This window comes from Entelurus aequoreus, linkage group LG08, assembly GCF_033978785.1.
Source record: "Entelurus aequoreus isolate RoL-2023_Sb linkage group LG08, RoL_Eaeq_v1.1, whole genome shotgun sequence".
Taxonomy (NCBI): domain Eukaryota; kingdom Metazoa; phylum Chordata; class Actinopteri; order Syngnathiformes; family Syngnathidae; genus Entelurus; species Entelurus aequoreus.
This window is the reverse complement of record NC_084738.1, coordinates 9240157-9258816: the sequence shown is the minus strand read 5'-3', so window position 1 is coordinate 9258816 and position 18660 is coordinate 9240157. Positions and strand designations below refer to the sequence as shown.

General features: G+C 40.2%; 1 protein-coding gene across 1 annotated transcript in view; it reads right to left on the bottom strand.

The window, feature by feature from the left end:
* Positions 1-1374: 1374 nt before the first annotated feature.
* fbxl15 (F-box and leucine-rich repeat protein 15) overlaps positions 1375-18660 on the bottom strand; it is a 19331-nt gene continuing 2045 nt past the window's right edge. Inside the window, exons 3-5 of the mRNA XM_062055497.1 lie at positions 17887-18392; positions 13717-13894; positions 1375-1771 (exon numbers count right to left, since the gene is read on the bottom strand). Of these exons, the coding sequence (XP_061911481.1) occupies positions 1766-1771; positions 13717-13894; positions 17887-18392 (690 nt within the window). The 3' untranslated portion in view covers positions 1375-1765. The remainder of the gene's footprint in view (positions 1772-13716; positions 13895-17886; positions 18393-18660) is intronic.

The window sequence follows — 18660 nt, the reverse complement described above, 5'->3', positions numbered from 1 at the left end:
GTAATATCGGAAATTATCGGTATCGGTTTTTTTATTATCAGTATCATTTTTTGTTTTTGTTTTTTTTATTAAATCCACATAAAAAACACAAGATACACTTACAATTAGTGCACCAACCCACCCCATTCACACTCATTCACACAAAAGGGTTGTTTCTTTCTGTTATTAATATTCTGGTTCCTACATTACATATCAATATATATCAATACAGTCTGCAAGGGATACAGTCCGTAAGCACACATGATTGTGCATGTTGTTGGTCCACTAATAGTACTAACCTTTAACAGTTAATTTTACAAATTTTCATTAATTACTAGTTTCTATGTAACTGTTTTTATATTGTTTTACTTTCTTTTTTATTCAAGAAAATGTTTTTAATTTATTTATCGTATTTTATTTGATTCATTTTTTTAAAAAGGACCTTATCTTCACCATACCTGGTTGTCCAAATTAGGCATAATAACGTGTTAATTCCACGACTGTATATATCGGTTGATATCGGTATCGGTAATTAAAGAGTTGGACAATATCGGCATATCGGATATCGGCAAAAAGCCATTATCGGACATCCCTAATTTCAACCATTGAAATACTTTGCATAGTTCAAGACTTACGGTCATTTGAGAACATCACTGCACATCATAATGGCAGCTACAGTTTCCATCTTAAAGATCTAAAAAAATTATTTGGGAATGTCCGGCGGGCCAGATTGAAAAGCTTAACGGGCCGCATGTGGCCCCCGGGCCTTAATTTGCCCAGGTCTGAACTGGGGGACCCTTCGATGCAACTTCAGACCGTCAACTAGCTGTGCGTGTGTGTGCACGTACAGCTCACGTGCGCGATTTTGTGCACTTCCAGAGAGGAGCAGACTGGGAGGGACTATCAGCGAGGTGCGCAGAGTGCGAGGCGGGATTTACAGTTTGAATTCTGCCTGGCGACACAAGATTAAGCACCCCAGCTTTAAATTGTAAATGTAATAGTTCTACCGTAAGGTCTCAAAAACACAATAAACGGAAGGAAAATGAAGTCTGATTTTTAGCAACCCCAATTATATTTTGTTCTCCAGTGAAGCCTCCCTTCTGTTTATATGACTGGCACATAACTAACACTGAACTGCATAGAATGCCATTATGGCCACATATTGGCAGAAAGGGGCTTTTTCGTTCTTTCTTTTTTTTTTTTTTTATACTTTCTACCCGACTGAGTCAGGCATAATGGAAGCAGGAGCTTAAATCTGCGCAGGCAGTCCTGACAAAGCCCTGGTGGCTTTTCTAGGGAGACAATGGTGCATCCAAGGAGGCTGCCACAGGAAACTCACTTTCAGGAGCACCCAGCATGCACGGTCTGAAAGGGGAACTGCACTTTTTGGGGGGGGAATTTTGCCTATCGTTCACAATCAGTATGAAAGACATGACGACGTATGCATCTTTTTTTTAAAATGCATTCTAACTCGTAAATAAAAGTCCGGAGCCAATGGGAAGTCCTCTATTTTGCCCATAAAACCCAATAAAAGCGACAATTATACTCCATTTACATTTCGTGACTTGAATATTAACCAAGTATCACAGTGATATTGTTATTATAAGCGCTAACGCAGACTAACTATTCATAGCGGCGCTGGCTATGTTGACATCATAGACTGATCAGCTGTTTCCTCACCTCGGTGGTCATGGAAGTTTATTGTAGGTCATAAATCATGCCTCTCACCTGGATAGTAGAAGGACGAGGATGTATTCCGACATGTTGGTACACTTCGACAGCCAATTTAGACCTAAAAGTGGCGAGAACGACACAAAAAGACGCTTGGTCATTCTTCACTAATAAGATTCTGTCAGTCAGCATTCTAATGAAAGCAGACCTTGTACAGTAAGTGATGCTTTATTATGTTTGTTGTCTCTCATAAAGACTGCAGTGAGTGATAGTTATGGTGTTGAAAAACAAAAGCGAACGTTGTAATGCGATTTTGAAATTAGTGCACCGCGTATGCTTAAAATTAACAAAATACGTACATTGTTGTGATAAATGTACTCGTTACTACTTTACATATATACTTACATCATGTATATAAAACCTTAATGGAGGTGTGTGGATGTTTTTAAGGGCTTTGTTGGCAGAATAAAGCGACTTTCATGGGCTCCGTTGCAAGCAGACTTTTGATCACATGTATTTACTATTTAGAATGTGTTAAAATATATATATATATATATATATATATATATATATATATATATATATATATATATATATATATATATATATATATATATATATATATATATATATATATATATATATATATATATATATATATATATACACTACCGTTCAAAATTTTGTGGAATAGCCTTCATTTCTAAGAACAAGAATAGACTGTCGAGTTTCAGATGAAAGTTCTCTTTTTCTGGCCATTTTGAGCGTTTAATTGACCCCACAAATGTGATGCTCCAGAAACTCAATCTGCTCAAAGGAAGGTCAGTTTTGTAGCTTCTGTAACGAGCTAAACTGTTTTCAGATGTGTGAACATGATTGCACAAGGGGTTTCTAATCATCAATTAGCCTTCTGAGCCAATGAGCAAACACATTGTACCATTAGAACACTGGAGTGATAGTTGCTGGAAATGGGCCTCTATACACTTATGTAGATATTGCACCAAAAACCAGACATTTGCAGCTAGAATAGTCATTTACCACATTAGCAATGTATAGAGTGTATTTCTTTAAAGTTAAGACTAGTTTAAAGTTCTCTTCATTGAAAAGTACAGTGCTTTTCCTTCAAAAATAAGGACATTTCAATGTGACCCCAAACTTTTAAACGGTTACATCAACTATTTGGAATCAAATTGGAATCATGTAACGTGTGAACAGTGGTCCTCCATACATGAACTCAACAAAGGTATTTGGACTACCCCTAAACATGCTGTGCAGGGTGCACAAATCTTCCTAGTTCCTCTGCTTGGATTTCAAGCCAACTTACCTGTGGATGGTCCTGCTAAAACACCCACCCGGTAAAACGTCAAGAGTATCTTTCGATCCAATTTCAGGAAACTTTTTTTTTGACAAAAGGACTAAATGGACCCCATGCAGGACCACCTAATCTGCTGCTTCTAATGTGTGTAGAAGGATGTATTAGGTATTTTAGCCAGCAGTGCTCCCACAACTCCTTTACAGTGAGAAAGCATAAAGCGTGGCTTCATGAAGCCGCCACTTATCTGGGCTTGGAGAATATGTGAAACATGCCTGGGAACAAAAGCCTGTCTCTCAGCTCCGGGAGTGGGCCCCGAGGATCTCTTTCAGCGGCCACAGATTGCCCTGTGTTTGCTTAATTGACGGATCCAGGACACATTGGCACGGAGCCCTACCAGGACTACATTTCAGCTACAGAAACGGTCCGTAATAAAGTCTGGGGTATGATAACTCTGGTTCAAAACCCTGTCCCGGCCGCGCATGAGAGAAGTTACCCTCTGTTGGGTGTTTCTTTTCCGGGTAATCTGCAAGAGTCAAGGGTTCGAGTACCGTTCCTCTAAAAGGTACACCTAATCTTCAGAGTCCCTTTTTTGGAGGGATTCTCTTTCAAACTGTTCCACTGTCAGGCCGTACGGTTCAGTGAGTAGTGAACAAGAAAAGCATTGCAGTCGCCTTTTGCCCATCTGAGGAAAGCATGTCCTCCTGTGGCCATGCGCGGTAGTGCATCCTTGTCTTCCGCAGAGCCGAAACGATTGGAGCAGTTCTTTGTCTTTGTGGGTATAATTCAGCCTAAAAAGGTTGTAATCGTATCAAAAGGAAATGTGATTGTTCAGGAAGCAAAAAAGATCACACTGAGACTTGTGGCTTCTGTATCCCAAGTCCTGATGATCCACTGCGGTTCTTATCTCCCGTCCGCTCTCGGTGAACTGATCTCTGGGGCTTGAACCTGCGGATGCCGGTTGATCCCCTGTGGATATTAGTGGTGCTGTAGAAAAAGATAGTAACCGAGCCACCTGGAATCTCCTCTGATCCGTCTGAAGCATCCATGAGTAAGTATTCCTCTGCAGAAAGCTCCTTTCCGGAAAGATTCTTACACCCAGTCAATAGAAGACTTTCCTTCGAGGCCAAATCAAAGCATGTCAAGGGGTCACAACTTAGCTGCTGGTTGGTTAATGAAGTAGCAACAAATTAGGCTGAAGGCTAACACGGAGTGGCATCTTCTGGACCCCTCTTGGCCCATAAAGATCTTTTCATTTTGTCTTATTGACGTCACATGAATTTACACACGGACGCACGCGTAGTACCCCCATCTGCCGCAGTAATGGACACAGATGTTTTTACAGTGGTACCTTAACTTACGAGTCATGCTTTAAGTCATGGGCATAGTTGAAGTTACGCCCCAGTCGCTAGATGGTGTACCTAATGCCACAGTGAACGCCCTAAGATTTGCTCCAAAACATCCGGTTCCAAGCTAAAGTACTTTTTTACCAATTTTAAAAAAGCCTCAGCAGTCCGACAATAGTGTTTAGGAAGTGTGTTTGCTACAAGGTTTAAAATGTACCGGTACTAAGTAATGCCTGTGTACACTCACATTATGTACTAATGGTGCATTATGCAATGATGTTAAACATTTTCACCTCACCTTGTAAAAATATGCCGCATTTTGTAAAAAAAAAAAAAATATGTATCAAGTTATTACAAAATGTGTCAAAGTAACTTGTGCATTATGTATCAAGTTATTAAAAAAATGTGTTCAAGAATTGTGTTACAAAATGTAGCAGATTATTGCAAAATGCACACATTATTACAAAGTTTATCACAAAATTAGATTATTACAAAATGTAGCATTATTACATAATGAGGTGAAAATGCCATCTATCCATTCATCAGCCTAAGCAGAGGGAGCCCAGACTTCTCTTTCCTTCGCCACTTCGTCCAGCTCCTACCGGGGGATACCTAGGTGCTCCCAGGCCAGCTGGAAGTCTCCCTAAAGTGTTGTATTATTACATAATGTCACGGCGCATGCGCAATCCCCTCATGCCTTCTGCTGCATGCTCGGCTGGCACCTCCGCTGGTAGCGCGCCAGGACAAGCCCCTGCTCGCTCTGGCCGCATCGCTGCAGGCAACCAGTAATCAGCGCATTTGGGACTAATGAAGACAGACAGTATAAAGACCAGCAGACCCGAAGATCCAATGCCGGAACATAGTTCACTCCTCGTAGTAAGCATCTCGTCTCTTGCTTCCCTCCTGCGTATTTGCTCTCTCTCTCTGTGACTTCCCAGTTCCCGTTGTCTTATGTCCGTTGTGTTCCCCACAGTGCTTTCCCTGTTTCCCATGATCGAGCTGTGTGCTTCGACTTCCTTCTGGATTCCGGACTGCCTCCCTCGATCCCTGCTTGGACACGGACCTCATTGCTTCTCTCCAGCCCCCGACCGCTTGCTTGCCCCTTTGGTCTGAACAAGGATTCATCCAACACGCACATACAACAAACTCTGGTAACATTTACATTATTAATTCTACACATCGTCCTGCACCATTCACTTAGAGTAGCATACACACCCCAACACTTCATCATCAGGTTCAATAAACCTATTGAACTGATTCTTGCTGTGGTGTCGTCTCCTTCCCCCGCTGTACGTAACACATAATGCACAATTATTACATAATGCATTGTTACGACAGCGTTCATGCTCATGAGCTGTTTCTCTCTCAACTTTATCCACTTTTTACATAGTCACTGAAAATCTGCACTATCCATCCATCCATTTTCAACCGCTTGTCCTTCTCAGGTCGCGGGGGTGGCTAGTCCAACATAATGCCATATATCACATACAACAACGTAACATTAAGGAGTGACAGAGAGAACAAACTATGTGAGCAAACACCTATGTGAGCTACAACGCTAATATTACACTCACATTTTAACAACAACATCATATTCACGGAAGAAAAACAAAAACGATCAAACTCACAGCTCTTTGGTCTGTAACTGATTAAAGCGGGGATCAGCAACCCGCGGCTCTTTAGTGCCGCCCTGGAGCATTTTTAAAAAAGGATTGAAAATGGAAAAAGATGGGGGGAAAATATTTGTTTTGTTTTAGTATGTTTTTTGTTTGAGGACAATGAAACAAACCTTCCCAATTGTTAGAAAGCCCATTGTTTAATATGTTTGTGTGTATGCTTCACTGATGAGAATGTTTGGTGAACATCGTTTTGTCCTACTAATTTGGGCGGTTCTTGAACTCACCATAGTGTGGACTGTGACGCAACAGTTTGTTTACATGTAAAATCTTCCACTCCTTCTTTGTCTCATTTTGTCCACCAAAAGTTGCATGCTGTGCGTGAATGCACAAAAGTGAGCTTTGTTGATGTTATTGACTTGTTGGAGTGCTAATCAGGCATATTTGGTCAGTGCATGACTGCAAGCTAATCCATGCTAACATGCTATTTAGGCAAACTGTATGTACATATCATTATGCCTCGTTTGTAGGTATACTTGAACTTATTTTATTTATTTTACTTGTATCCTCTTTGTATATAATTTAGTTTTGCATGTCTCATGACACATTATCTGTGTGTTATATTGGCTACATTTCTGATAGTTATTTGTGTTCCATGTTGTTCCAGACCACAGCAAACGTTACCCAGCTTACCAAAGATTGTAATGAATCTATTAAAAGAAGACAGCCTGCCGTTTCCTTCAACTTGGACACACACATCTATACCTTTATCCATCATAAGCCAGTAATTTCCAGCAGTTATCTCACCTTCTGAGTAGCCTCTGATTTACTAATGGTTTCCAATGTTGTAAAAATGTGTAGAATAAATATTACATTTCAACATTTCTGTCAACGAATATTTGCTTGAGCCTGCGACACAATGCAACAGGAGAGCAAACAGCATCCTCAGGGACTCATCCCACCCAGGTCAGCACTGGCTTGAACTCTTGCCCTCAGGGAGGCGTTATAAGACCATCAAAGCAAGGACAAATAGACTGAAAAACAGTTTCTATGCTAGAGCTGTTATTGCCCTAAAATCTGCACTTACCTGAACACTCACCACTTTATTAATTGCTTACCTCTGATAAAGATCTACTGTGCAATATGTTTTTTAACATTTTATTATGTTTTTAAATTTTAAATTGTTTTATTATTGTTGTTGTCTTAAGACTATTTTATGTAGGTTTGTTTTAAAAGCACTGAGCTGGATTGCTGTCCAATTTCGTTGTTTCCATACAATGACAATAAAGGTATTCTGATTCTGATTTTGATAGTAGGCTATTACAGCTAATATAGACAACTAATTGATGTGTTGCCTTCTTTATAAAACTTATATACGGCTTTTCATTTTTTGCGGCTCCAGACAGATTGTTTTTTTTTGGTCCAATATGACTTTCAACGTTTTGGGTTGCTGACCCCTGGATTAAAGGATAGTTGGCAGAGTTTTTTGTTTTTTTTTAAGATGTGTAGCAAAGCCTGCCTCTTTTTTGTACAAAGTTGTGGGCATATAAACAGGGCTGGGTTCATCAATCGCAGTTGATGAGGAAGGAAGTTTTTCCATTATGACGTCCTGAAAAGCCAGAACAGTCTGCAAGGGATACAGTCCGTAAATTTTTCTCATGTTAGTTGCTCATAAACAGGTTCTAGGGTCACATATTACTCTTCAAAAGCCACTTTTGCACAATAGGGGAGCTTTAATGGCAGTATTAAAGCACATAGTTCCAACATATGTCAGCACTGTGACTATGGCTGAACGCTGACCTCTGCTGGCTGGAGGACACAAGTACAACACTAAGTTTTGTCATTTTTGGAGCCTGTTCACAGAGAATTTATCTGTTGGATTTTGACCAAGCAATAAAGAAGTGACATTTGTAGAACAGGTTAGGTATTTTGAAAGGTAAATAGGGGTTGGATAAAGCATTTTTGTTATATATATTTGATGTTTTATAATTGCATAATTGTGCTTGACGACAATACTTTGATGTGGTAAATTGGCGTTTACAATATTTTTATTTTATTATAAATGTAAGCAAGATTAGACAAGAACTGCCTAAGTGATTTCTGTCAAACATTTTGGAAAGAAGAAAACAGAAAAAAAGCTCAAGTCTGAAGGCAGTTATTTAAGTAGTTTTGCATTGGAATGTTAACAAAACAAATAAAATTGCTTTCTCCAACACTAAAAATGTTCCTTGTTGTTAGCCTGTATCTTATATTTGTTGTACAGTGTTTGTTGCAAATGAAACCAAATAATTTCAATTCAGTGGTACGAACAATGGAATTTATACAAAATAATATTATTATTAATAATAAAAACGATGATTATAATATTGATTTAATACTTATTACCCCCAAATTCCACTTTTTGAGATTGACTTAATGTGTATTCTTTACAAATCACTGTTATGGAATTTCTACTTTTTATACCTATACCAGGGGTCGGCAACCTTTACCACTCAAAGAGCCATTTCGACAAGTTTCACAAATTAAAGAAAACAATGGGAGCCACAAAACTGTTTAAAATTTAAAATGAAATAACACTGCATACAAAGCTTTTTTTGCTTTGTGCTATGTTTAAACCAGGGGTCTCAGACACACGCCCCGGCCCGCACCTTATTATAAAAATGTAATAATAGTGCGACCCGCGATTGCGCCTGATTGCGTCACACTTGCCAACCCTCTCAATTTATCCGGGAGATTCCCGAGTTCCAGGGCGTTATGGTACTGCCTTTAGCGCCCTCTACAGCCTGCTCCAACAGCGTACCTGCTCGGCCACATGTTGAATGCAGCTTCAACACGCACAGTGCACACTTAAGTGACAGCAAGGCATACTTGTTCAACAGACACACAGCTTACACTGACGGTGGTCGTATATAACAACTTTAACACTGTTACGTTACAAATATGCGCCACACTGTGAACCCACACCAAAAAAGAATGACAAACACATTTCTGGAGAACATCCGCACTGTAACACAACATAAACACAACAAAACAAACACCCAGAATCCCATGCAGCCCTAACTCTTCCGGTCTAACCCCCCCCCCCCTACCACCAAACCCCGCCCACCTCAACCGACGCACGGAGGGGGGGAGGGTTGATGTGTGGGGGGGTTTGGTGGTAGCGGGGGTGTATAATGTAGACTGGCTGCATGGGATTCTGGGTATTTGCTGTGTTGTGTTTTTGTTGTGTTACGGTGCGGAGGTTCTCCAGAAATGTGTTTGTCATTCTTTTTTGGTGTGGGTTCACAGTGTGGCGCATATTTGTAACGTAACAGTTATAAAGTTGTTTTAAACATCCACCGTCAGTGTAAGCTGTGTGGCTGTTGACCAAGTATGCCTTGCTGTCTCCTACGTTAGCAAGCAGAAGTTGCATACAACATGTGGCTGGGCTGGCATGTGATTTGTACAGGCAATAGAGGACAATTATTGCAGTACCGCTAAGGTACACTCTTAATTCAATTGTTAGGGTGAAAATCGGAGAATATTAGCCCCGGGAGATTATTAGGAGAGGCACTGACGTCCGTAAAACATCAGGGAAAACTAGGAGGGTCGGCAAGTATGCAGCTGAGCCGCATCAGAGTGGTCAAAGAGCTGCATGCGGCTCCGGAGCCGCGGGTTGCCGACCCCTGACCTATACCTTATATCAGTGTTTTTCAACCTTTTCTGAGCCAAGGCACATTTTTTTCTTTGAAAAAATTATGAGGCACACCACCAGCAGAAAACATTTTAAAAAATGTACTCAGTAGCTGATATTGACAATAAAAAGTTGTTCTCGCAATTGTTGGATATGAATTCAAAGCATAACCAAGCATGCATCACTATAGCGCTTGTCTCAAAGTAGGTGTACTGTCACGACTTGTCACATCACGATGTAACTTATTTTGAGTTTTTTTGGTGTTTTCCTGTGTGTAGTGTTTTAGTTACTGTCTTGCGCGCCTATTTTGGTGGTTTTTCCTCTTTTTTTGGTATTTTCCTGTAGCAGTTTCATGTCTTCCTTGAATGCTATTCCCCGCACCTGCTTTGTTTTCGCAATCAAGACTATTTAAGTTGTGCGAAAGCAATCCTTCTTTGCGGGGACATTGTTGATCGTCATGTCATGTACGGATGTACTTTGTGGACGCCATCTGCCCCAGACGCTGTAAGTCTTTGCTGTCGTCCAGCATTCTGTTTTTCTTTACTTTGCAGCCAGTTCAGTTTTACTTTCGTTTTGCTTCAATGCCTTTTCTTAGCGGCACTTGCCTTTTGTTTATTTTTGGTTTAAGTGTTAGATACCTTTTTACCTACACACTGCCTCCCGCATATTGTGATCACGACAAACCATGTTCCCGACATCTACAAAGCAATTAGCTACCTGCTGCCACCTACTGATATGGAAGAGTATTATATGGGTACTCTGCCGAGCTCTAGACAGCACCGACACTCAACAACGGCACTTTTGCGGATTATAATTACTGGTTTGCAAAAAATATTTTTAACCCAATTAGGTGAAATTACATAATCTCCCACGGTACACCAGACTGTATCTCACGGCACACGATAGTGGTTGAAAAACACTGCCTTATATAAAAAAAATGTATATGCATCTCAGACACATAAAAGATGAAAGCCATTGATTACGGACAAAGCCTTAAAAAAAACTTTGCATTCTGAAATTCCTCACCAGTATAAAAACTGACTCTGTTAACGAGATGTATATATTTTTTAACATGCCTCAAAACAGCAGCTTGGAATTTGGGACATGAGGAGGTTGAGGTGGGCGGGGTTGATGTGGGGGTAGGGGGTCGCGGGGGGGGGGGGGGGGGGGTGTATATTGTAGCGTCCCGGAAGACTTAATGCTGCAAGGGGTTCTGGGTATTTGTTGTGTTGTGTTTATGTTGTGTTACGGTGCGGATGTTCTCCCGAAATGTGTTTGTCATTCTTGTTTGGTGTGGGTTTACAGTGTGGCGCATATTTGGCTTACTCAAATCTCTTGTCCATTAGACGTGCTTATATGGATCAAATCCACCAATTTTGCTCATTTTTTCGACGTAGTGAGCCTTTGGAACAGAGTACTGTTTGTCTCGGTACGGGCCATTGAATGTTTTTATTTTATACGATCCATTTTTAATTCCAGTTTGTCGCTCTCTCTCACATTACCGCTGATACAGTACAGCCATTTAAAGAAACACTTGGGCCAACAAAAATGGCTACCGCGGCCTAACAAATCATTGCAAAATTACGTACCCTTTCGAACCCTACATACCGTTAAAAAAAACTACGGGTATGAAAGAGTGTAACAAAATTAGCTTTTGTTTTTGTCACATTTACATGCTAACACTGAATAAAAAAATGTTACCTGCGCAAAAAGTACATCCACAACAGTGATTCTCAAACCAATAGTGGTTACAGTGGCCAAAAAATATTAAATATAACTTTTTAAATCAAACCTCTGCCTCGTTTTTAATGAATACTTAGGCCTACTGCGCTACTGTATTTTAATGTTGGTGATTATGGTGGCGTCATGTCTGTTCATGTTTTTGTTTTGGCCATGTGTTTGTTTTTTGGACTCTTTTTAGTTCCTGGTTGCACTTCCTTGTTTGTTTGTTTCCATAGCAACTCATTAGTTTTCACCTGTCCTGTCATGCACCTGTTTCACGTTTTGAGTCACGCACCTGTTTTCACCAATCATGTCACTGTTATTTAAAGCCTGTCTTTTTCTGTTGGTCTTCCTGGCGACATCACCTTCTCCACACATTTACGCTCTGCACCCTTTATGATCACGCTTCTTCATGCCATGTTGTCTAGTAAGTTTTTGTTTAATGTTTATAGTTATCCGCCATTGTGCGCGCCTTTTGTTTTTCTAGTCAAGTTTTTTACCTCCGCTGTGAGCGCCTTTTGTTTGTACTTTTTTTTAGTTCGAATTAAAAATGTATTCACCTTCACGCGATGTCTGGTCCAAATCGTTTGCACCACGGGAGAACAAACCACGCCACAGTCCCAGTCATGACCGGTGGTACTTAGAGAGACAAGTGTTTTCTGAGGTGGTACTTGGTGAAAAAAGTTTGCGAACCACCGTATCCTAAAATAGGAGTGCAACGACATTTTCGACAATAAAATTTGTCGCTGGCGTTTATATTTGTCGACAATAATCGTGATGTCATCACTCGTGTTTTTCCAGGCAGAAGCGGGTCCGCGCCGCCACTCGCATGTAAACAACATGTCAAGTGTGAGAACATTTCCTCTTATTCTTATTAAAAACATGAATACCTTAATCATTTTGCAAAGTGGACTTTGTTTTTATGGCAGTACATATAATGCAGAGGCATGATGTCGGACATCGGGAGGGAAGATGCAGTCTCAGCCACGGTAAGAGCGTTAGCTGGTCTTGTGCCTCGCGGGCTAGCTAACAAGTGTGAAACGAAGTTGTGTGGAAATTCACTTTAACAATAAAAACTTTGTCTCCATCAATTCTAGTACTTTTTAAAGCAGCGTCAATTTGCAATGCCGTAAAAGGCACACACACACACACCGACAGGCACCAATATCATAAAATTAATCATACAATCTATTAAACAGCCAACATTTTTAATAATTAATGAAATATAGAATTCTTTACATTGAGGGCTAGACCTGCCTAAAGTTCATAAATAGTCAATATACTAGCGTCCAGCTTTTTAAACATCACAAAATGCTTTTCTTTTAGTGGAAGTTGCAGTTTGTGTTTTGTTGTTTGTTTTCTTTGCTGCTATTTGTAACTGTTTTTTTTAATACAAAAACAAAGTTAATTTGTTTGTTTAACACTTTGCCTATCCTTTCTTTTAAATGGACAACATTTTATTAGTCATTTTAATATTGAAACAGCTGAATCAGCAGCACAGTTACAGTAAAATGAATATTTATTAGAGATGTCCGATATTATCGGCCGATAAATGCTTTAAAATGTAATATCGGAAATTATCGGTATCGTTTTTTTTATTATCTGTATCGATTTGTTTTTTTGTTTTTTTTGTTTTTTTTATTAAATCAACATACAAAACACAAGATACACTTACAAGTAGTGCACCAACCAAAAAACCTCCCTCCCCCATTTACACTCATTCACACAAAAGGGTTGTTTCTTTCTGTTATTAATATTCTGGTTCCTACATTATATATCAATATATATCAATACAGTCTGCAAGGGATACAGTCCGTAAGCACACATGATTGTGCGTGCTGCTGGTCCACTAATAGTACTAACCTTTAACAGTTAATTTTACTAATTTTCATTAATTACTAGTTTTTATGTAACTGATTTTACATTGTTTTACTTTCTTTTTTATTCAAGAAAATGTTTTTAATTTATTTATCTTATTTTACTTTATTAATTTAAAACAAAAGGACCTTATCTTCACCATACCTGTTGTCCAAATTAGGCATAATAATGTGTTAATTCCACAACTGTATATATCAGTATCGGTATCGGTTGATATCGGTATCGGTAATTAAAGAGTTGGACAATATCGGAATATCGGATATCGGCAAAAAGCCATTATCGGACATCCCTAATATTTATGAATTAATTAGTCGTCTTTGTTGTTCATAAGCACGTGCTTAAAATAACTACAGCTCCATTTAAAAGTCGATGGAAAATTAAAGTAATTAAATATGTGTACTAATCGTTAAGATAGCCGTTGACTAATCGACAATCAAATAATGGTTAGTTGCAGTCCTATCCTAAAACATTCTAAAATGTCATTTTTTAACAATTCGATGTCTTTACATGTCTTTATACCTGTAAATTGACAAAAGGAGTGTATCGCAGCATGTGGGACAGCCGTGCCCTTTCCGGTAGCGGCTGGATATCGATGAGCACGTTGCGCTTGCGTAGAGGCTCCAGGCTGGACTCCGTCACCTGGTGGCAGTGTTTCACCTTCAAGGACTGCAGCTTGGGGCAATATTCTCCAAGGGTCCTGTAAAAACAGCCTGCATTAGATCAATGCTCCCCAAACCATTGCTTCAGTAATACCGTGGTACCTCAACTTAAGAGTGTTTTGAGATAAGAGCTCTCTTTCGGCTAATTATGCTTTAAAAATGCAAGCCAAAATTGGAGGTACAAGCATCCCCTGCCGTTATTTGGAGTAGCAAATGTCACAATTAGGGATGTCCGATATTATCGGTCGATAAATGCTTTAAAATGTAATATCGGAAATTATCGGTATCGGTTTCACAATTATCGGTATCGGTTTCAAAAAGTCAAATGTATGACTTATTAAAACGTCGCTGTGTACACGGACGTAGGGAGAAGTACAGAGCGCCAGTAAACCTTAAATGCCTTTGCGTGCCGGCCCAATCACATAATATCTACGGCTTTTCACACACACAAGTGAATGCAAGGCATACTTGGTCAACAGCCATACAGGTCACACTGAGGGTCGCCGTAAAAACAACTTTAACACTGTTACAAATATGCGCCACACTGTGAACCCACACCAAACAAGAATGACAAACACATTTCGGGAGAACATCCGCACCGCAACACAACATAAACACAACAAAACAAATACCCAGAACCCCTTGCAGCACTAACTCTTCCGGGACGCTACAATATACACCCCCCGCTACGTCTTGCGCTGCATTCTAGTCCTTCACTCTAACGTTCCTCATCCACGAATCTTTCATCCTCGCTCAAATTAATGAGGTAATCGTCGCTTTCTCGGTCCGAATCGCTCTAGCTGCATTGAAAACAATAGGAACATGTGAGGAGCCTGTCAATTGACTACGTCACGCTACTTCCGGTAGGGGCAAGGCTTTTTTTTTTTATCAGATACCAAAAGTTGCGATCTTTATCGTCGTTGTTCTCTACTAAATCCTTTCAGCAAAAATATGGCAATATCGCGAAATGATCAAGTATGACACATAGAATGGATCTGCTATCCCCGTTTAAATAAATAAAAATTCATTTCAGTAGGCCTTTAAACCTGTAAGATATGCCCAAAACATCCAGTCTTACACGCTAGCATTAGCATATAGCTATAAATCGACATAACTCTGTTTTCCAACCATGGGAACGAAGAAAGCGAGTGTGACAGGAGAAGTGTTTGAACTTTGTTCTATTAAAGAAAGAAATCATCAAAAACAACTTGGCGAAGCAATTGGAGCGTATTACTGCAAGTCTGCACCATACTGAAGCCACCAGAGTCGAACGTCAGCAAAGAATGTTAAAATAGGCGGACACTTGTACATGAAAATATGGAAAAGCTGCTGATGGTGTGTTTGACAAAGAAAGAGGTACCATAAAAGTCCACTCTCCACGGTAAATTCTGCACATTAATATCACATTTAGTTGTTTGGAGTACAGTATCTTGTATTGTTTTTATGCAGTATTTCCGATCGAAAAGTTTGATTTTGTTTTTAAAAGGCATGTTAAATTGGTGATGTTTTGGGGGTGCCAAGCACAAATTAAATTGATTTGAGCAAGTGTCTTGAGTTAAGAGTTCCGTCACATAACCAATTGAGCTCGTAAGTTAAGGTACTACAGTAATGTGCATTTATTTTACTCAAAGGGAACCTACAGTACAGGCCAAAAGTTTGGACACACCTTCTCCTCATTCAATGGGTTTTCTTTCTTTTCATGACTATTTACATTGTAGATTGTCACTGAAGGCATCACAACTATGAATGAACACATGTGGAGTTATGTACTTAACAAAAAAAGGTGAAATAACTGAAAACATGTTTTGTATTCTAGTTCCTTCAAAATAGCCACCCTTTGCTCTGATTACTGCTTTGCACACTCTTGGCATTCTCTCGATGAGCTTCAAGCACACCCGTGAAGTGAAAACCATTTCAGGTGACTACCTCTTGAAGCTCATCGAGAGAATGCCAAGAGTAAAAAAAGTAATCAGAGCAAAGGGTGGCTATTTTGAAGAAACTAGAATATAAAACATGCTTTCAGTTATTTCCCCTTTTTTTGTTAAGTACATAACTCCACATGTGTTCATTCATAGTTGTGATGCCTTCAGTGACAATCTACAAACCCTGTTTCCATATGAGTTGGGAAATTGTGTTAGATGTAAATATAAACGGAATACAATGATTTGCAAATCCTTTTCAACCCATATTCATTTGAATGCACTACAAAGACAACATATTTGATGTTCAAACTCATAAACTTTATATATTTTTTTGCAAATAATAATCAACTTAGAATTTCATGGCTGCAACACGTGCCAAAGTAGTTGGGAAAGGGCATGTTCACCACTGTGTTACATGGCCTTTCCTTTTAACAACACTCAGTAAACGTTTGGGAACTGAGGAGACACATTTTTGAAGCTTCTCAGGTGGAATTCTTTCCCATTCTTGCTTGATGTACAGCTTAAGTTGTTCAACAGTCCGGGGGTCTCCCTTGTGCTATTTTAGGCTTCACACATTTTCAATGGGAGACAGGTCTGGACTACAGGCAGGCCAGTCTAGTACCCGCACTCTTTTACTATGAAGCCACGTTGATGTAACACGTGGCTTGGCATTGTCTTGCTGAAATAAGCAGGGGCGTCCATGGTAACGTTGCTTGGATGGCAACATATGTTGCTCCAAAACCTGTATGTACCTTTCAGCATTAATGGCGCCTTCACAGATGTGTAAGTTACCCATGCCTTGGGCACTAATACACCCCCATACCATCACAGATGCTGGCTTTTCAACTTTGCGCCTATAACAATCCGGATGGTTCTTTTCCTCTTTGGTCCGGAGGACACGACGTCCACAGTTTCCAAAAACAATTTGAAATGTGGACTCGTCAGACCACAGAACACTTTTCCACTTTGTATCAGTCCATCTTAGATGAGCTCGGGCCCAGCGAAGCCGACGGCGTTTCTGGGTGTTGTTGATAAACGGTTTTCGCCTTGCATAGGAGAGTTTTAACTTGCACTTACAGATGTAGCGACCAACTGTAGTTACTGACAGTGGGTTTCTGAAGTGTTCCTGAGCCCATGTGGTGATATCCTTTACACACTGATGTCGCTTGTTGATGCAGTACAGCCTGAGGGATCGAAGGTCACGGGCTTAGCTGCTTACGTGCAGTGATTTCTCCAGATTCTCTGAACCCTTTGATGATATTACGGAGCGTAGATGGTGAAATCCCTAAATTCCTTGCAATAGCTGGTTGAGAAAGGTTTTTCTTAAACTGTTCAACAATTTGCTCACGCATTTGTTGACAAAGTGGTGACCCTCGCCCCATCCTTGTTTGTGAATGACTGAGCATTTCATGGAATCTGCTTTTATACCCAACCATGGCACCCACCTGTTCCCAATTTGCCTGTTCACCTGTGGGATGTTCCAAATAAGTGTTTGATGAGCATTCCTCAACTTTATCAGTATTTATTGCCACCTTTCCCAACTTCTTTGTCACGTGTTGCTGGCATCAAATTCTAAAGTTAATGATTATTTGCACAAAAAAAAACGTTTAACAGTTTGAACATCAAATATGTTGTCTTTGTAGCGTATTTAACTGAATATGGGTTGAAAAGGATTTGCAAATCATTGTATTCCGTTTATATTTACATCTAACACAATTTCCCAACTCATATGGAAACAGGGTTTGTAAAGGACTTGACTAAAACAGAATAAAAGAGCATTCTTGTGTATTTATTGGAGGACATTTAGATGTTGACTGGCTGTCCGCCTTTGCACAAGTAAACGCACTGCAGGACTGATTGTATCAAAGTGTTTATAATGGACATTTTACATGCAATCAGATTTTTTTGCTGATATCGTACCGATATCGGATATTAAAATCAGTTTGGGGGGGACCCTAATTTTAAGCGTGCAACACAAATAGTCTAAATGTAAATAATAAAGTTCCCACCCTTTGGCGGGGCAAACAAAATGACTCGGCGGGGCTTGGACACCCCTGATTTAAATGATATAATGAAAGTGTAATGCTAAGAAAAGAAAGATGTCATACCTGATGGACTGGTTACTGACAGGCAGGCAACAATTCAAGTCCAGATGCTCGAGGCCCCTGCAGTTCTTGGCCACCTCCTCCACAGACTCGTCTGTGATATTTCCATTGAGCGCCAAAGAAAGAAAGGTTAACTTTGCACACTTCTTGGCCAGGTAGCAGATGGCGTCGTCTTTTAGCTGGCGGCACCCGGCGAGGTTGACGGAGCGCAGCTCTCCACAGTGGTCCGCCAAGCTGCGCAGGGACACGCCGTCCACGAAGCTGCAGTCCGCCAGGGCGAGGTGGCGCAGGTGTGCGCAGCAGGTCAAAGACAACGCCGCCAGGGAGCGGTGAGTCAGACCGACGCACCCGGCCATGTCCACGCTGAGAAGACGCTGGTTCTGGCTGAGAAGCGGGAGCAGGTCGTGGTCTGTCAGCCAGCACGAGCAGCTCTGGAGGCACAGCTTCTGCAGAACTTTGTTGTCCTTCATCATGAAGATAAAGGCTTCCTTGGGAATGGACTGCTCTGCCTGTGCAAAGCGCAACATTCATTGCAAGTTAATTGCAACTTAATGCTATGGTTATGTACTAATTTATAAAACAAAGAAAAGCAAAATAACTGAAGAAAACACTGTACGAAACACACAAAAATACTTCCATGACTGACCATCTATGCAAGCCTGGAGGTTTTTTTTTTCTGAAAGATGATAATAGCACGTTTTGATGTGTGTGATGATCATCTTGCTGTCCAGTCTCACACAAGTAATTGGTTAGGATTAGAGAAGTCCGATAATGGCT